This window comes from Podarcis melisellensis (genome assembly GCF_964234715.1).
Source record: "Podarcis melisellensis genome assembly, chromosome: 1".
NCBI classification, from domain to species: domain Eukaryota; kingdom Metazoa; phylum Chordata; class Lepidosauria; order Squamata; family Lacertidae; genus Podarcis; species Podarcis melisellensis.
The window spans coordinates 128,326,878-128,347,714 of NC_138528.1; the positions used below are offsets into that span (position 1 = coordinate 128,326,878).

Below are 20,837 nucleotides of genomic sequence, written 5' to 3' on the forward strand. Positions count from 1 at the left end.
AGCATCTCGGTAATGAAGTTTGCAGTGATGTTGAGTAGTTTTGATTAGTCTTGGTTAAGAAAAATATGAATTCTTAAAACGTGCAATACTTTTTTTATTCATCTTCACTTTACAATGCCCACCCTTCATAGTGAGTGCATTATGTTTGGTCTGCTTGAAAACAAAAACATTTCTGGTGATGTAGATGGGAGAAGTTGCAGGAAATCAGACTAAAACTACTCCTTCAGGTGTTTGACTACATCATAGATTTTACTTGATTGAAACATTTACTGTGCATGCCTTATTAGCCCTATTCTGGTGTCCTTTGCTCCCGTGTTGAACAACACAGAAGCAAGGATCAATATCACGCCAAGTAGCCCTGCCCTGGATTTTGTGCTTTGACGGCTTTGTGCTCAGTGCAAACATCAGTAGCAAGGGGAACCTCACACATATAACCCTGAACTGTTATAGATTCTGGGGAAGCCTTCTCACGTACAAGCATAGTTGTGAAACCTCTTTGCTACAGATGTTAATGCTGTGGGCATGGACATCAGAGGAGACATGCACAATGTTGAGGGCAAAGGGCTAATCTAAGCAGCCCCACTTCTCATATCCATGTTGCTCAATATGGGAGCAAAGAACACCCAAAGAGGACTCTTGGGTCATTACAATCTTAAGAACAGTTTTCTTCATCTGCAGGTTTACTTGGAAAGGCTCTTAACCTATGCAGAGATTGACATTTGCCCAAGTAACTGGAAGAGAATAGTTCTAGGTGCTATTCTGCTAGCTTCTAAGGTGTGGGATGATCAGGCCGTGTGGAATGTGGATTACTGCCAAATACTGAAGGATATTACAGTTGAAGACATGTAAGTTGCAAGCTTTAGTTAAATTTGCTCATCTGTGTCTTAGCCCAGATAGTTTGAAAATACACCTTGACTCCATGATATATTTAGTATGTAATATGCCTTCAACTAATTCAAATCAGGTTTTGAATGGTGTGCACGTGACTTCTTGTGGTTTTCTTTGTGTAACAGTAGTTCGTGAGTACAATTTTTATCAGACCCTGTAAGTTGCAATGAGCAGTTTGACCCGGCCCTGGTAATATGGTGCTTGTTCTTTAACACTTTTTGCGGGGGGGGGGGGGGGGAGGTAGACCCAAATCCAAACTTGTTTGGTTTTCACTTTAATAGAGTTCTGGTCTTGGAAAAAATGTGAGAACTTCTGCTTGCTATTCACTAATTTAAGCTGAACAGTGTGGGATTTCAGTGGTCGTGTTTATCAGAATGAGCCACTGGTACATAGTGTTGGGGAGGATTCGGTATTCATGGTGCATGTTGGCACCAATGACATGGGCAAATGACATCCTGGAAGCTAAATTTAAGTTGCCAGGTTGAATGCTGATAGTCTGGATCTCCTTTGGCATCCGAGGGTCCAACCATCTCCCTAGACTGTTTCCTGCTACTGATACATTTAAATAATTTTTTCTTGTTGGTCTTAATGTTTCCAGCCATGTGTTCCTCAAATTATTTTTTAAAAATTCCTTACTGCCTGCTTGCATTAGGGGGAGGGGGTGGTTCGTGTTCCATTTTGTTTCCTTCATTTGGACAAGGCTTCAGTTTTTTGATGGAAGCCTCCTTGCCTCCAATAGCTTCTGTGACTCTTGCTTGTTAAACAGAACTGGCCATGATGGACCAGGAATGAGACCTTCACAATAGATAGCTCAATGAAGATGTTGCAGCAGCCATGAAAAAGGCAAATTCCCTGCTAGGGATCATTAGGAAAGGAATTGAAAATAAAGCTGCGGATATCATAATGCCACTATAGACTGCATTTAGAATACTTTGTACAGTTCTTCTCACCTCATATCAAAAAGGATATTGTGTAGTTGGAAAAGGTTGAAATGAGGGCCTCCGAAATGATCAAGGGGATGGAGCGACTCCCCTGTGAAGAAAGGTTGCAGTGGATTAAGATTTTTTTTTAGTTTAGAGAGAGGCCTGGTAATAGGTGGCATGGTAGAACTTTATAAAATTGTGTGTGGCATGGAGAAAGTTTCCCTAGCCCCCACCCATAACACCAGAACTTTTGGACATCCAGTGGCGCTGAATGTTGGAAGGTACAGAACAATTTTTTAAAATTCCTTCTTCACGTAGAACTGTGAAACCCACTTCCGCAGTGGTGGCCAACCTGGATGGCTTTAGAAGAGGATTAGACAAATAACTGGAAGAGAGGGCTGCTGATGTGCTCAGATGCTGCTTGCAGGTTTCCCACACGCATCTGTGAGAACAGAATGTTAGACTAGATGGGCTATTGGCTAGATCCACAAGGCTCCTCTTAGGGTCTTAAAGAGCCTCATGCTCAAGACTGTCCCCCAGCTCCTCCAGTGCAGCAACTGAATTTTGCTTCCATTATAGATTAAGCACAGCTTGTTGTGTTGTCCAAACCTTGGCAAATTGTGGTCAACCTTAACTATGGCTTTTTGTTGATCTTAACTTTTTGTTGATCTTAAAATGGAAGTAGAAACTTCTGCATATTCACTTAGCTGTGGTTTAGCGTTATTGTGTTGTGTCTGAAATTAATTCTCGAACTTGTAAAAACAGAACACAAAATATTCAGAGGTGACCCCCCCAAAGCGAAATGTATTTTTGCTTTTTAAAAAACTATTTTTTTACCTTGTACTTGTAAATGTTAACTCTGAATCTTGAGACAAGCATCTAGGAAGGAGTTGTCCAGCGGCAGCAAGTTGCCCTTTTTTCTGGAGCGTGCATTGAGAAGCATGACTTTTAATTTGTGATAAGATGCTTAATGGAAAAGAGAAGTGTTATAGGCAGATGAGGGAGTTAATTGGGTTTCTTAAAAGATCTGCCTCTTAGTTTAGAGCAGGGGGAAAGATGGATAAAGCTGGCCAACAGAATAATGCATCAGAATTTTTCTTGCACTGCACTTCTGATTCTGTAACAAGAAATCTGAAATGAAGAAAAAGGAAAATGTTGTTTGTTGAAACCCTTTGCCATATAAATAGCTGCTTTAATGGAGTGTCTTAATAAGAGTGGGAAAAACCTCTAGCCATGCAGCTGCTAATCCTGTAGATTACAGTGTGCATAAAAGAGGGGACATGCTGTTCATTCTTGGGCTACATGTGATAGTAAATAAAGCAACACAAACACATGGGGCCTTTTTGCCTTTCCTGGCTTCTAAACCCTTATTAATAGACTTGTTAATCCGGCAAAGTATTGTAATTTTTACACAATTAAAATGTATTAGCGAGCTCTGTACAAAAGGGGCAAATGAAGCCCTGATCAGCTGATCATCCAAACATTATCTGATTTACATTTCTATAAGCTTTATGACCATATGAGCAGGAAATTAATTCTGGCAGGAGGCTTAATGGTCCTCCTGTCCATCCTGCTCGAAGCAGAGCACACAAAGCTCCTATTCTCATTGAGACTTGCCATCTAGATGATACATTCCTCTTTGTTTTCTGTCTCTTCAACTAAAATCCTAATATAAAAAAGAACGATACTTCTCCTCATCTCCCCCCACCCTGCAAATCTTTGTGAGTGAGGAAGAGTTAACAAGAAAATGAAAATTTGACATGCAATTGTGAGTTACGTAGCTCCCGTTTTTTATGGGGAAAGCTCTGTTGTCTGGGGTCGATAGGCAGCTTTTGATTTGCTCTGAGTTAATGGGGGTGGGGTGGGTTTTTTGTTTTTGTTTTAACCAGATTTGCTTGAAACTGGGTTAGATATGGTGATAAATATGGGCTGCCTGGGCTGGCGGCAGTGTTATAAGGCAGCAACTGTTGTCACTGGGATGTGCCTCTGGGCCTGACGTTTCGCCTCTCCTTTCTACCCCTTTGCCTTGCACTTCCCATCATCTCTTGGACCCCTGTGGGGAGTACCAGCATATTTCATTCTACTCTGCATGCTCAGAAGTACTAGAAAGCCCAGTGCTTTGTTCTGGTTTCTTACACAGCAGCAAACACTTTGGGCATAGCTTTTTAAAACATTTTGTCGGTCACATGAAAATCAGCCCTTGTTAATGTTGACATTTCATGTGTTCGGGTTTGAAGACATTTCTTCCCATCCTTGTGGCTATGCTAATTTGGGCTAGGGGATTATTCTATATTTCATTAGGAAATGAGCAAATGAGCTTAGTGTGCTAATAGGGTCTTAACACTCTACTGTATTTTAAATGTAAATGCATAATAGTGGAAAACGCACACAATTCTACTGCTTTTGAATTGGCAAAAAAAAGGCACATTCAAATAAATTCAACGTACCACACATTGTAAATCTGTATTGGACAGAAAGTAGAACCATGCCTTTTGACGTTTGGACCGATGGAGAGGTTGCAATGTATCAACTCATAGTGAGATTCTGTTTGGGATATGAAGCAAGTATTACTTTTGAGACCCGTTGCCGGTTCTGATTTTTTGCAAGTACTCTTCTAACCATTCTGAAGAGGTGCTGCCCCGCACCTGAATCCATAGGATAGATTTCAGTAAAATAGCATGTAAGGCAGCCTTTAAAGAATTCCTCCTCCTGTCTTGTGCTGATATATATCCTCCCGGGAGTTTCAGGGTGAAGAACTCCTTCGCCTACCTAATGCTGCTTGCTTGCTTGCTTATTTATTTATTGCTGGAGATGAATCCATGTTGCCTCAAGAGGCTTTTTACTCCTAGATAATAGCAGCAGCAGCTCTTCAGAGATCCATTTGTTGCCGTGGTGATATGCCTACTTCTTTTGTTGGTCCGCCTCTACTTCAACAAACCCCCTTCCTGTTATCAACCTGGTGAAAATGTCTGCAAGTTCTTCAGAGCTAATCAACAGCACACATCATTCTTTTCATCTGATAACTATAGCGCAGGGTCTTGTAAGAATGAGAATGGAGTATGAATTGTGTACAGCTGTGCTAATGGAACTCTAAAGGACAGCGCTTCTAAGTCAGCAAAGTGAGTGCATGACAGAACATAACCTTTTCTCCCGAGCTGGAGGTCCCAGAATTCAAATTGCATCTAACATGAGCGCATTCACTTTGTCCCATTAAAAAAAATAAAAATGCTTCTGATGCAATCAACATTCATTTTCATTTGGGGGTGGGGAATGTTGCTTGCAACACTGAATAATACTAAGGTGCTTATTTTGTCTGTTTCTGTGAACCCCTTTCCTTTTACCCTAGGAATGAAATGGAAAGACACTTCTTGGAGCTACTGCAGTTCAATATCAATGTTCCTGCCAGTGTTTACGCCAAATACTACTTTGACCTTCGCTCCTTAGCAGATGACAACAACCTGAACTTTCTGCTGGAGCCCCTTAGTAAAGAGCGAGCACAGAAACTAGAGGTAATGGTCCGAGACTTGGTGTGCTGGGTACTCTGTTTACGTAACAACAGCTTCTGTCCCTTCTTAATCACATTAGTGTGGCTTGCTAAGCTTTTTTGGTTTTTTTTCGTTGGAGGGTTTAACCTCTTAGTTGCAGGAATCCTTCTTTTCAAAGGTAATCCTTTCTTAGGAGAAGAGTCAGAAAGAATGGAAATGTCAAGAAACCAGACAGAGTTGATTAAGACAATTATGACTCTGTGTGCTGACCAACACATTCTGTTCATAATCGTATATTACTACATACAGTCTTTAAAAAAAGGTAAAGGGACCCCTGACCATTAGGTCAAGTCGTGACCGACTCTGGGGTTGCGGAGCTCATCTCGCTTTACTGGCCGAGGGAGCCGGCGTACAGCTTCCGGGTCACGTGGCCAGCATGACTAAGCTGCTTCTTGCGAACCAGAGCAGCGCACGGAAACGCCGTTTACCTTCCCGCTGGAGTGGTACCTATTTATCTACTTGAACTTTGACATGCTTTCAAACTGCTAGGTTGGCAGGAGCAGGGACCGAGCAATGGGAGCTCACCCCGTCGCGGGGATTCGAACTGCCGACCTTCTGATTGGCAAGTCCTAGGCTCTGTGGTTTAACCCACAGTGCCACCCGCGTCCCATTTACATACAGTCTTTAAGGTGTCACTAATGATACCTGAAGAAAGCATGGCAGAGCCTCTTCTTGATTACTTCACTTTGTTAACTTAGGGAAGAAAAGGACACGTGAATTACATTAACTCACACCCACCTGCAGGTTCCATATGTCACAGTCCATATGATGAATGTGTGTGTGCGCGCGCTCGTTTGTACGTACGTGCATGTGCCCAGTCCAGTCCAATGCATGTCTGAAGTAAGTCCCACTGGGTTCTGTTGGGCTTATTTCCTGGTAAGTGGATATAGGATTGCAGTCTCAGTGAACTTTGGTTATCTGCTTCCAAAAGGTGACTTGGCTTTGAGCCTCCAAGAAGAAAGGGTGAACCTGTTGGAATAATTTCTGTGTTCCCTGATACTTGTTCCTGCTGCTATACATCTCTCTCTCTCTCTCTCTCTCTCTCAGCTGTTTCACTTATTGTGAGAAAAAATATATAATTCCATCCTAGAAAGACATGCATGAATTGTAAGGACTGAAGTGTGCAGTCCAAGTGTTTTTTCTCAGCTGCAATTATACAGATTGAATATGGTGCAGTGGTTATGCTAAGGCTCAGGACACCTTGGTTATGTGGGGCATATCTGACTCCTCCTACCTGGAGGGCTCTCTGTGCAAACAGTGTGCGGAATAATCTTCAGTTGGAGGGAAAGAGATCCCTTCACATATCCAGGACAATGTGAGCCAGTTTGGAAGTCAAATAGAAGTTCTGATGGAGTGGTGTGGCTTCTCATATCAGGATATATGTTATCAAAACAAGAAGCTGAATGGTGTTGAACATAGTCCCTGCCAACATAGCTGAATGCCTGTTGCTTCTCCTGAAGTTGTGAAAAAGCAATTGTCCCTTCAGATATGTAATGAACTTGGCAAGACAGACTGAACTACAGTGCTGCTTTGGGTGCTAAAAATCACCTATACAGATTAAGCAAATGTTTCAAAGGGAGTCTGGGTATTGGTTCAAATATACTAAGCAAATGAAGCTTTACTTGGAAGTATATTGAATGTGCAGCCCTCTAAAAGGACAGTGAAGTTGTTTGATGAAAAGGAGTGTCTGAAATCTTCACCAAATGCAATTAAAGTGTCCATTTTCAGGCAGGTGTGGGATGCCTTTAGATGCTGCTGCTTAAAGAATGTTTCCGTTTGAGAATTGAAAAACCTAGTTAGTAAATTGCCCTGGAGCCTGCAGAAGAAGCATTCAGATCAATATGATCCTAGGTTTGTGATTGGGTTTTCCCCCCTGCTACTTCTGAATCAGTAAAGTGAGAGGTAATACAATTAAACAGATGCTGAGATGGTGTGCCTGAGATCCTGGTTCTCATCCTACTGAGCTCATATTTCTGGCTTGAACATGTTTTCTAGGCTATCTCCAGGCTGTGTGAGGACAAATACAAAGATTTGTCAAAAGCTGCTATGAGACGATCATTCAGTGCTGATAACTTAGTTGGGATCCGCCGTACTAACGCCATCCTCTCTTGAGCAAGATGGAAAGCTGCGATCTTGTGGCGCCAGGATTCCTGTCGGCCGGGGATACCACCTCCACTCCAGGCTCACAAGTCAACAGCGATGGCGTCTTCCAGCCAGCGGACGGGGTGAGCACAGCAAGCCAAGGGAGCCCAGAGCCAGAGGAGCATGATTCCTGGTGGAGGGGGGGGAGAGATGGAACCTCTTTCAAATGGGCACACTCCATTAAAAACCAAGAGGTTCAAAAACTTTTGAGTCTTCCCCCCTTTTCTCCTCAGTGTCCCGCACCCCCCCCCAAAAAAAACCTCCCACAGATGTTTGCTTACTGTGTAGGCCTATAGCTGTGAACTATGTGAGTTTTTAATAATGACTAGTTTTACATTTTAGAATTTGAACATTAACACGACAGTAGTCGCGACGTTCTTCCCCCTCTCAGTCATCCAGGACCAGACTGTGGTTGCCTTTCAGTGCAGTGTTAAATGCTAACAGAGTATAAAACCAGTCTGGGACTAATGCTACGGCATTGACCAGTGAAGGGTTCTTCCCTCCCTCCCCTCAACACACATTTACTAGCAAGACTCTCGATTCCTACACTGGAGTTCAGTCAAAAGACCAAGGAGCTGCTGAGCAGCAAGCTGTGCTAACTGTTTAAATGCAAAACCCGACACTTGAGATGGTCAAGGGACTGGAAAAGCCTTGGGGGCAGGAGCAGAGAAATGGTCTTCTGTGTTCACTGAGTTGGTCAGGGTCCATTTCTTGTCAACTATGGTGCTTCTCACGTTCTTATACTTCTAGTTGAGCCCTGGGAGAGACGCAGTCTGCATAATACACTTTCTTTTGCCTGAAGCGCTGAATAGAGCTGCATTGAAAGCTTAGCCTGAACAAATGTACTGACTTGGCGATGAACAGACAATAAGGCTGCTCTGCTAAACTCTTCCACTACAAACAATGGATATGGAGCAAGGTTTGCTTTTGTCCTGTGCTGCCAAAAAGCTTTAAATTCACAATGGAGAACTATTTTGAAGGTGCTGGACGTGTTGATGAGGGAGGTATGATGATCTTCAGTTCATATCATTACTCTTTTGAAAACACTTTCCCTCCTTTTAAAACCCAGTATATAATGTTCCTTGCTCTGGAAGTGAACGTCTAAACATTGGCTTTTTGTGTAAATTAATTTTGCTTGTCCAGAATGGGTATTTGGGGTGAATCAAGTTTTCTGCTCCTAAAAGGAGGAAGCAACCTGGATTACAAACCTTCACCACTCCAAGTCAGATGATCTAAACAGTTTATACATTGAAAGCAGTCCCTATTGCAATCTGGTACCTTTTGCTATTACTTAATATCCAGCCCAACTTGCTTCTTGAATTGTCAGTGGCACTTGGACTGTTAGGCCCCATCTGCATGTAAAGCAGTATCATGCCACTTTAAACTGCCATCATTTCCCCCAAAGAATTCTGGGAAGTGTGGTTTGTTAAGGGTGCTGAGATTCATTAGTAGACGCCTTTTCTCTCTACAGAGCTACAATTCTCAGAGTGGTTTAGCAGTCAATCCCTCTTTCCAGGGACCTCTGGGAATTGTAGCTCCTTGAAGAGAATAAGGGTCTTCTAACAACATTTAACACCTTAAGAAACTACAGTTCTCAGCATTCTTCGGGGGATGCCATGACTGTTTAAAGTGGTGGGAAGCTGTTTTAAATGCAAAGTGCAGATGGAGCCAAAGTCTCATGCTGTATTTTAACCTACCAGCTCTAGGCAGGCATTCTACAGAGTCTGTGATTTCAGGTATTAATCACAATTCAGTTTTGAAACAAATGCTACATCTTCAGGTGGCTTTCCTTTCTCATGTTTGTATTAAAAGAGAAGCTAATAATAAACTCTATTTTAATTAAGATCAGGTGGAGTTAGTGTGCTTTGTATGTCTCGGTCCCAAGTTTCTTGGATAAAAATGTTCCTTGGCAGGAAATGTAGAAGAGCCCTGAACCAAGGTGCACTGAAATAGTCTTTAGTGGTGCCTGCTAGATTGCATCCAATGTCTCCATGTTACTACAAAAGTTTTCTGCCTGATTTTTCAGTCCAGAAGACTCAATCCAGAGCAGTTTACGCTAATCAAACAATGCAATCAGTAGTACCAAATCAACGAGACACAACAGCCTCTGCATAAAGCAATAAAAACAGCTGGATATAAACATTCACAAGATCTAGAAGGCTAGATCAGGATGTGGAATCTGGCTCTTCAAAATGATGATGGGCTTTAGCTCCAGCCAGCATTCCCAGTTAGCAGCAATAATGGGAGTCATAATCCAGCTATATATAGAGGGCTATAAGTTCCCCATTCACGGTCCGGACAAATAAAGCCATATTTTCTGGCATCGAAAACACTTCTCAACCTCAGGTGTCCTGCAGAGAGCATGCCGTACATGGAGACAGCACCACTGAAATGATGCAATAGCCAGCTACCACACTCCTCTCCTCTGAAGGTAAGGAGGACTTGGAGAAAGGCCTCTGAGCATTGTGACTTTTTAATGTTGTCTCCCACCTTGCTACTAGGCACAAGGAAGATAAGGGGGGGGGAATGTTTTGTCAAAAGCATATTCTCAGTGGAGAGTCTACTAGTTTTGCCACTGTGTGTGTGCTTACTTGGGAGTAACTTCCCAAATTCATTCGTGGAATGTGAAGCAAGCTGGAAATGCCATTCCAAGATGTCTAATGTTGTCCAGCTAGCCTTTAAGTAAAAAACTACAAAGTAAATTATTAAACTAATTTCTGTCCACCAGAAAACAATCAAGCTTTCCATGAACTCTTCAAGCTGATCATAGTGCAGCTTCAAGTAATACAACTGCAAAAATGTTCTTTGCATTGGGAGCACACCAGGTAGTCATGTCCAGTAGGCATCCAGCAAGGCTTGAATTGCACTTTATTCAAAAAGTGTTTGTTCAAAAGGTGGGTGTGAGTAAGGACAAGCTTAGTGAGAAAGTAGGGCTTGAAGGAAAAGGGTAGACTCCATTAGCATTTATCATAACATTTTGAAACAGCACCCTGCACGCAGCTGCAAAGGGGAGTGTGTGCATTTTCACTTACCAAATAGACGGTTGCCACTGTTTGGAGAGGAGGGTGAGATGTCACACAGTTTACAATGAAAAGGTATATTCAGAAAGTAGAAACCGTACAGTAAACGGAACATCTCGCACCCTGCCAAATTCATCTATGTTCTCCAAGTGCTGTAGTGAAATTCCATTTGAGTTGCTGATTCAGTTACTATGCGATAACGTCCTTCTGATACAGGAAAGAGCTCTTGACAGCGAATGGCGAACCAGCAATGTACGTGCTAGTTTCAGCGCAAAGTGTTTCTCGTATGCTCACTTTGCCACGTGAAGATACGTTTTTGAAGAGGAGCCCAACCTTGCCCATTCATTCATATGTGCTTAATAGGAAGTTCAGGGACTGGTCAGTGTTCAGCTCACTTGATTGCTGCTGCCATATTGCCTCTTGTGTATAACCGTTTGTTTTTGTCTCCAAGGCAATTACATATTGAAACCTCTTCAAATAGGTTTGCCAGGTAAAAGGACCTGCACTTGAACAGCAGAATAAATGTTAAGGGCTGCTGCTTGTTGCTGAGTAAGCAGGTAGGTGTCAAGGAAGGGAAAGGAGGGAGGTGAGTGTTCCAGTAAAGGTGAACAAGTACCTGCTAAAAGGCTTTGTTCTTAAGTGATGAAACTGTTACTCCTTTTACTGGTACGGTTGCTTCTAGGGAGAGGGGTGCCCAGTGACCAATCGTGGCAAAAGCTTGGATCTAATTGTGAGTGGTGCTTTTTCCTGACATTAGCAGGGCACCCGGGTGCTGTAGACAAACTATAGGAAAAATGGTAAATCTCTTCTTGATGTGCTGGACTCAGCCTCCACCTGACACTTGAGTAACAACAGGAATCTGTTTGATGGTTAATGGGGTCTGTATTTCTATGACCTTAAGGCACTTGGGCATACGTGTGTTTGAACTTCATTTCTCAAGGAAGCGAGGAGCCGTTTAACGTGGGTATTGTGGTGGTCTGTAGGGGACTGATTCAAGGTCATCTGGCAAGATTCAGGGCTTGAGCACAGATCTTGAACTTGGGGGCCCCAAGCCTCTCATTCTTGACCTTTTCCACTTGCCCTGCATCCTTCTGATTCGTTGCTTCCTATGTCTGAAATGGGGGGGGGGGGGGACAGCAGCGATGCTGGCGAGAAGATTGTTTTGCCACCAAGATAATGGAAGATGGTACACTAGAACATAGACATGTTTTAGATGTTAATCACTAATCCTGCCCCCCCAAAAAAAAATCAAAAGCAGTGACTTTAGTTCGTATCAGGTGTTTCTGGGCATTTGCCGGACTTGAGAGTTTGGTGCCTCTGTTCATAGAATCTTCATGTAATGTTAGCTTCTGAAAGCTCTGCTTGTTTTCTGGAGTGAACAAGCAGCAGAATTCAGTGTGGGCTTAAACTGGTGAATGGAGCAGGTCTCTGTATATATGTGCATAAAGGCATAATGAGCAAGCTGGATGGACCACCATCTATGACAGCTAAAAAAATGAGATGCTTGCAGCATTCACAAGGTTGCTTCTGGTAGGGAGACAAGTTCCTGGGTTAGTACATAACTGCCTTTTTTACTTCCTAGGAAAGAAAAGCCCAGCTCCAGATTCTTCTCCGCTTCCTAACATAGATAAGGGGATAGCTTCAAGCTTTGCAGCTTGAAACACGCTTAGGGGAGGGGAGTATTCTGTGTTTGCCTAGCTCTCTAGGCAATGCTGCAGCAATAACAGCAGCAATCTTCCTTCTAAAAAACTGTAAGACATGTCTGGATCTCTCTCACACACAGTTATCTCTGTGTGCACAAGTGCTGAGCATTATCATAAGTGAGCATACTAACCCCTTCCTTCCTTGTATTTTAAGTCTCTTCCTGAGCTCTTCCAAAGATTTATGACCGAAAGAGGAATTTCCTTCAAAGGAAGAAAACTTCCAGTTTGCCTCATGTGCTGTGCTGTGCTGTCTTATAGTGGAGAGACCTTTGCTTACAGCACTGTTTGTGTCTCACAGCAGCCTTGGGTGATAAACTAGGTTTGTGGGTATTAACTAATCAGTGCTCCTTGAGCCTTACCTAGTCAGCTTTGTAATGGAGCTAACATTTGAGCCTTGGTTTCCCCCAACAATGTAAGACCCTTTAGCCACCACATCCCATTGGCAAAATCCTGAAAATACATGCCCAAAATCTGAGTGACAGCAATGCTACCTTCTTTTTGAATATCTGTGCTTTTTATCCTGCCTCACACAGGGTTTCTTATCTTCCCTTGACCTGCGTTATGGCGAGAGGGAACTGTCTTCCCCTGTGTGTGTTAAAAGACGTCTGATAATTCAGAATAAGGGCCCACTGCAAATGAAACAAATGTTTCTGTGTCTCTTCACTGGACTTGAGGGCAGTGTGGACGAAGGAAAGACGTACGTTGTGGTGACATATTAAAGACAAGGGGGGAGATGGGCATTATTCCTTGGATGGGAAGTGGAAATGGTTAGCTGCGATGCGGCCATCTCAAGGCATTGCCTTTAGTCTTCTGAGCTGGTTCCAGTACTTTTAGGAACCAGGTCAGAGCACATAAACGGTAAGGACATGGGAAACAGTTCTCGTTTCTCCCTTTCTGGGACGTGAGCAAGCAGTGCACATGGTTGGCATATTAGGTTTTTCTGCTTTTGTCCTTTTTCTAGTGGCCTTTGGTTCCTTGAAATAGAACATCACACCCCAGGATACAACTGGTTGGGAAAAAGGCTTGCCTTTGGAATTTTGAATTCTCGTGCAATTTCAAACTTCCCACTGCCACTGGCCCCTTGGTAAAGACGTAAAGGATGCTTACAACCTTCTAAAAAGCAGGATACAAAACAATTTGGGGAGTTGCTCCTTTAGAATTTCAGAGAGAATACTTTTTATTCTTAAAGAAAATGACAGACCTGGAAGTTACTGAACTATGATTCCACAAGTTAAATCCCACTGTGAATTTACTAAGTGGCTCCAGGCAACTCAAAACCTTTAAGCCCCATCTGCAATATGCAGGTGGTAAGACCAACATTAATCATCTTTACAAGCCTGAATACAATGGTATATTCAAAACCATTTGAATACATATATATGGTGACAGTAGCAGTACTTGTACACAGCAGCCGAGACTGCCTTGCATCCACCTAGAATAGAGGTTAGTCACACTTCATGTTTCGGAAATATAATCATGGTTGTCTCTGAAAGGAACTTGGGAGTGCCTTGTTAATTTTCACACTGCATTTGGAGTGGTTTGTCTGGCATGAGCCATTTTTAGTTTTGCTGCCTGCTACAGTACGTGAATTCAATATGCAAGCCTAGTTGGTTGCGTAAACCAGTCATTGTGTGATGACAAATTAAAGGACTGTGGGCTCAGTGGCAGTCCATCACTCAGCTGCTGGGGGCTCTGGTATTCAGTCTCTCCACTGTCTCGGTAGTTTTTCCTCTGCTCATGTATATATAGCAGTTTCAGACTCAAACTGCTGCTGAAGTCTTGATTTGAGAAAATCATATAACGGGGTATCTTGGATCAGTTTTAGCTAGCAGGAGCGGGGATGAGCTTTTTCTTTAAAGTGTCCCGTCTATTTATAAAGTGGTCATTTGTTAATTAAGCTGTGTTTGGCTTAAAACTCTTTTGGGGTTAACTCTTTGGCACTGGAAGCATTAACCTCCTAGAAATGAAGCACTGAGGAAGGAACTCCAGCCATGTTCTGTGGAAAAGGTTCTAGGCTTTTCTCCACTTCCAAGCCAAACGCCTGTTACCGCTTAGCAGAACTTCCTTGATGGTTTTATATAATGGTTCTTTTCCCAGACAGAGAATACATTCCTGTAATTTTTGTTTTGTTTTTTCAGTTCACCATAATCACAAACTGGGAAATAAAGCTATGGTTTGTCTTTGTTTTCTTGCAACTCTGTTTTCTTGGGTTTCTTTTTTTTATTTGCATAAAATGTATGCTGCAGTTTGTTATACTTTAAAAAGATCCTTAAAACGTTGGCCCTGGAATGAACAGGATGGAGAACTTTTCGAAAGCCGCTTCTTATCGAGTTGCTGTGGCTTGGGATTCTGTTACACTATCTGTCCCTGTGTAATTTCTGTGCAAAAGCTGGAAGTTTGGTACAGAGCTTTTGAAAAACTAAGCCCATCATCAGCATTTTCTTTAAAACAGCCCTGTATATCAGAGTACAACAGCAAGTGGCCTGTAAAAGGTTAGGTTGCGTACTACAGACACACATACACACAGAGCGAGAGAGAGAGAGAGAGACTGTTCACTTTTCATATAGAATTATTCCCTAACCATGCTTGCAATAATCATGTTTAGGCATTTATTTAGGTGGCAGTTTGAAGTTAGTTTATTTCCTCTTAAAGCTTTTTACAGAATCAACGATGTCTTTTCCTTTCATTTTTTTTTAACATCATTTGGCATGGTATTTTCATAATCATATTGCAAATAGTATGTAAAAGCTTCATCCCTCCACAAGGCACAACTGAAAAAAAGCAGCCTGACCCAAGCATGAATCCAGTATCAAGTACAGCCATTTAATGCCCCGGACTTCCATCCTGTTTATCTGTATCCAAAGCTGCCTCTTTGTCAGTGAGAATTTACAACCTGCTTCCAACCCGTATCAAAAGTTCACTAGAGATTCAGAATATATACAAACTTAATTCTTTTAATACAAATATTTACATACTATAACTACACGGTGCAATTCTGTCTTAGAACATGCCGATGTACACAATGTCTCAATGAAAAAGAACCCTGTAAGTGTCAAAACGAATGACAACTTGTACACTGATGTTTACTGCATTCCAAAAGGCAATGTTATGCAATATATTATGTCCTGCTTCTTAACTTTTCAATCTCTTCCTTTTATCATCTGGCAACCGTTTTAGTTTCCTTACCATAAGCAGTCATGTTCCTAAACTACTGCAAGCACAACTTTTTGATTCATCAAGTTATTGCATTAGGCTACAAACATCGTATTAAACCAGTAAGGTTGGGTGACTTCAGAAACCACTTAAGTTAAAATTGGGCCTCTCAACAGCCCATGTTCCATCCAGCTCCCTTCCCCAGCTATTGATTGCAGCCTAACCGGGACTTTTGATAAACCTACTTTAGCTGCCTGCCTGCAGTGACAAACAGGCTGATTGTCAAGGCCATGTTTTGGCTGGGTGTTTCACAAATTGTGCAAGGTGAGCTATTTCAAACTTTAACCAGAAGGTGCCTGTACCTTCTAGCAAAGTTGCAACCAGCAGATTTATTTTCCCTGTACTGTATCGCCATTCCACTAGGTACAGCATTGGGTGGAAATAAGAACAGTAGACACAATAGGTGAGATCAGGATTTTCAAAGCAGTCACCGATACATACAAAAATGTGCATCTGTATGTTGTGCATCTGTATGTTTGCATGGTCTGGTGAGGAAAGTAAAAACTATACAGCTGGTCTCTTTCTCCCTGCAAGACAGTTTACATAGCCACTGCCGATCTACTTAGTAAATCAGTACAGTGGTCCAGGAAACTGCAGGTAATGAATGGAAACATGCACAGCAAAGTCTGGAAGGGTGCCCTTATCATTTTTGCACTGAGTTTGGTATAGAGGAAGCTGCAGTGAGGACCAAATCCTGGGGACAATGCTAAAATAAGTATTGGCAATTGAAACCTGCTTACTGCACAGATTATAGTGGGAGGAAGAAATCATGAATCTTGTTAGCATATGACAAATGTAAATGAAATTCAGTATTTTCTACTTCAGTCACAGCTTGGCTAGGTAGTGAAACCAGTTTGGGCAGGGGAGACGAAACGAGCAATAAATTTGCTCAAATGCATTGCTCAGTTGGCTTGGTCTCTCTGATGAAGGTAGCAGAGCTAACGGCAGTTTAAGCTAATATTTCAAAGAACATCTTTTCCATTGTGCCATTAGCAAGAAATATTACATGATATACGTCTCCTTGGGGTGGGGGAGGCAACTTAAGTTAACCAAAATATTTATTGTTCTACAAATTGAAGAAAGTAATTCCAACACAGTTCCCACTTAAGGCCATTAATTTCAATGGATTTAAGTGTGCCCTGATGCCATGTTAGATTGGGAGCTAAATGTTTAATGTTGTCAAGGTGAACAAGTCATTTCAACTGGTCTGCACTGTTACAGCATTTAAGCTCCCTAGAGCAGCTGGGCGAGGGGGGGACGACAAACCTCACTGCGGCACAACTTTAATAATTTCCTCATAAAGAAAAATTGCTCAGTAATAATGAATATGAACATGGTTATTTTGAAGGAGTGATACTGTGCTGGAGCATTTTCCACCAAAGTCCTTTGGAAAGTAAGAATGCAGCCTAGAAAAGCATACCAAGGATGAACATTGGCATTAAATTGAGTGAGGCTGCCATCCAAAATGACCAATGCCAAGCACAGAGGTATAGCAGTAGTGTGACCCCTCTGCATCACTATTGTGGCCGGTTGGCAGCTTATAATTCAGAATCAAGTTCACGCCAAGCATCCCTCTAGCCTTTTCCTCCTGCAGTACACTAGGAGTGGCAGGTCCATAGATTCTGGAAGGAGGTCATTCAACCACTGGTAGGGTCTCCCACTTAACTCCATGACACCCAGCCAACTCTGTGCTTAAATAAGACTGACAGACAGCACAACCGGAAGGAAGGAAGGAAGGAAGGAAGGAAGGAAGGAAGGAAGGAAGGAAGGAAGGAAGGAAGGAAGGAAGATAGATGCATATGCTGCAGAAACAGCCAGAGGGGCAGTGGTTAGATCCTGATCGCTGCTCTCTTCTCACTGCATCCACTACAATGAGGCTCACCAGGAGGCTGTGGACAAGTCACTCAACCGACCTCACAGGGTTGCTTTGAGGGTAAAATGCTATTTGCTCCAAGTTATGGACTTCGAGGAAGGATAGGATGCAAACCCTTTTTAAAAAAAGAGTTACTAAACTTCTCAAGGAAAAAAAGCCCCTCCTCTTCCCCCCACCTCCAGAGGAAGTTATGGTCTACATCAACCTGCATCCTGGTGATTTTAAGATGCCAGATCCTTGTCAGTTCTCTGACAAGAAAAGCAGAGATAAGTGAACCCTGTAATATTTTGGGTAGTGTTAATTTTTAAAAACAAGAGCAACTCTTTAACTCAATGGATGATGTCTGCAAGCTGGAGCTACTCTGTCAAATACCGTATTTTTTGCTCTATAAGACTCACTTTTGCCCTCCTAAAAAATAAGGGGAAATGTGTGTGCATCTTATGGAGCAAATGCAGGCTGCGCAGCTATTCCAGAAGCCAGAACAGCAAGAGGGATTGCTGCTTTCGCTGTGCAGCGATCCCTCTTGCTGTTCTGGCTTCTGAGATTCAGAATATATTTTTTTCTTGTTTTCCTCCTCCCAAAACTAGGTGCGTCTTGTGGTCTGGTGTGTCTTACAGAGTGAAAAATACGGTACTTGAAAACCGCCTGTAGTAGTATAGCCAAATTCCTTCAAGAAGTTCTGCCCCTGCACTTTCCCTGTGCCTTCCATGGGCTCCAGAGGAAAAGGGGAGCCTTTCTAGTTCCTGTCCAGGCCAAAGCCTCTCTGGCCAAGTTTCCACCAGCCCCTCCTCTCTCGCCTCCACCTGCTGCATCCATGCGTATGCTTAACATTTGACACCACACAGCCATCCGGTCCAGGAACTGGATGTGTCCTTTCCCAGGTTGCACACTCCCTCCGGCTAATGCCCAGCAGTAGCAGCAGATGTGGAAGCTGAGCATCCGCGGGAGAAAGAAGCTCTGGCATCATCATGCAGCCCTCCAACCCACATTATCTTGGCAGCAGGCGGGGAGGAGGGAGGAGGGAGCTCCACCAGCATAGCTGTTTCCTGTGCCGCTGGGCTAATGTAAGAGTCCGATCCTCTTCACACTTTTCCTCATCCAGTAAATTGAGATGAGAAGAAACCTTCCTAAGGGAAGGCAGTGAGGAAATGTTCCAATTGCAGCCACTGCTGGGCAGGTGCGCGTGAAGAAACAGAGGCTGGAACAAGTGATCCTGGAAAGAGTTGCTTTTGTTCAAAGTGACCTCATGGCGGCCAATGGATACCTTAGCAAAAGAAATGCATTGGCAACTGGACAGAAAAGATGCTGTTTTATTTTGAGAGGTGTGGGCCTGCTTAAATTCTTTAAACCATGTTACGTCTACTCAAGACATAAAAGCTCAATGAGTTCAAACAGTTACTCCACGGTAAGTGTGCGCATATATATATATATATATATATATATATATATATATATATATAGGATTGTAGCCTGACGTCCTGTTGCTTTTGAACAGAGAGTGAGTTAAGCACATACTTAACTTCCCCACTGAAATTGGAAAGCCAAAACCATTGGGCGGGGGGGAATGGTTTGGGAAGTGATGTGGAAAACTTTACCACTTTAAGCAGTAATGGATATCCTTCACAGGCCCAGGTCACACATAATCCTGCAGTTATCCAGTGATAGTTGTGCACATGGAAACCAGCACTTAGAAAAGGGGTTTTTTTCTGGGTTAGGGTTTTAGCATGGGCAGGATCAGTGCCAAAGCCCTAGCTAAATGGGTGGGCGGTGGATTTGCTTCCCCACAAAACTTGGTGGTCATATCCACACCACACTTTAAAAGCACACGGCTGCCTCCAATGAATCCGGAGAACTGTAGTTTGCTAAGGGTGCTGAAAATGGTGGCTCTTTGGGGTGTAAGCTACAGTTCCCAGGGTTGTTAGGGAAAGCCAACTGCTTTAAATGTGTGGTATGAATGCCACACTTTTATGGAGGCCAAAGAGGTTTGGATTCTCCTGAGGTTGCCCGTTCACAAACCGAGCAGTCGAGTAAATCAGAGTTCAGGAGAAACTCACCAACCTCTTTGTAAAGCAGATCCAAATGCAATATCCTGTCCCCCCCCCCCAAAAAAAATCTTATTACCAGAATGAAGTTTTTTCCATATAGAACTGAAGTGCTAACACTTTTCACTGAAAGGGGTCTGGCTCCCTCGACAGAAACAAACACACACATACAGCGCTAGGGATCTACTGCCATATCTAATATTGTTTCGGGTTAATACAGAAGTATCAGCATTTAAGGTTTAAAAGCTGAACAGCTTTCCTTAGACTTTTGCCACTGCTTCAAAGGCTAGAAATGGAGGGAGAGGTGTTGATTGTCGTTCCCTGCAGTTGCAGCTGTTGTTGGGGGGGGGGGACACAACACATTCAATCTTAAGGGGATTGCGCTAGGGGCAGAGCTCTACTTTCTAAAGTGGGGGGGGGCAGAGGGGGATTAGCATTAACAATACCTTACAAATACATACCCAGTCTCACTCAGGGCAGCCATATGTTAAAAACCTGTTATCCAAGAACCATTGTTTCAGTAGATTTGGGGGGGGGGGAGAGAGAGAGAGAGTAGGAAACCAAAACATGCCCAGTACCTTTTCAGGTAAGTCCCCTTACACTCAAGAAGACATACTGCTGAACAAACTTGCAGAGGATCAGACTGCTAGTGTGCCAAGCCATAAATCAATTCTTTGTGGTTCTTTATAGCTTTACCTCTTGAGTAATTCTTCATACCTTGTGTCAACTGATTTTTCAGTCCCTCGAGTCAAAAGAGAATTTGTGGTGAAATGAATCTTAAGAAAACTTGTTGCTGTTATCTATCACCCCACCAGAGCAGGTGGAACTGGAATAGGAGAGACAGAGAGACTAACATCTTGGAAAATGACTATGGGGCTGAAACCCTCTATCTACTTTCCTGGGAGTAAGCCCCACTGAGTTCAATGGGACTTAGTTCTGAGTAAACATGCACAGGCTTGCAGCTAAGAAAAGCGCAGTCCTCATTTGCAAAATGTTGTGAAATCATGTACAGCGCTTAACAAGGACTTCTGGTCTGCATCTGAATTCATGCAGCCCTTCCTACTTTCATTTTGAGTGCTGAAGAGAAACTAATACTCACACCAGTGGCTTTATGAGGCCGCCTGGCAAAGGCATGCGTAAAAACTGATGATGGTGGACTTACGCCATCCAGAAATAAACCTGAAACCAGACTCTGCTCAATCTCAGCTCCACAACTCACCCACTTTGAAAGCAGAGCCTCCCTCCAAATTGATACTCCTTTATATCTGAAAACTTCAGTAGCACGTTTTGTTGAAACAGCATAGCGAGAGAAAGTTCTGCTACCAGGAAACTTAACATTTGCCTGACTGCAGCTGCCCACCCCAACCTAGTGGAAAGGACTCTAAAATGATCATTTCACCAATTAAATAGAAAGTGTCCTAAGGACCAAACTAGATTGCGTTGGAGACACAGACTACAGGAGACACTTGGACCGAGAGTAAGCTGCCC

At 42.9% G+C, this 20,837-nt stretch overlaps 1 protein-coding gene across 1 annotated transcript in view; it reads left to right on the forward strand.

Annotated features, from left to right (window-relative positions):
* Nucleotides 1–9,341, forward strand: part of CCNYL1 (cyclin Y like 1) — a 31,447-nt gene extending 22,106 nt beyond the window's left edge. Inside the window, exons 8-10 of the mRNA XM_081898108.1 lie at nucleotides 679–845; nucleotides 5,158–5,320; nucleotides 7,352–9,341. Of these exons, the coding sequence (XP_081754234.1) occupies nucleotides 679–845; nucleotides 5,158–5,320; nucleotides 7,352–7,468 (447 nt within the window). The 3' untranslated portion in view covers nucleotides 7,469–9,341. The remainder of the gene's footprint in view (nucleotides 1–678; nucleotides 846–5,157; nucleotides 5,321–7,351) is intronic.
* The last annotated feature ends 11,496 nt before the right edge of the window (nucleotides 9,342–20,837 follow it).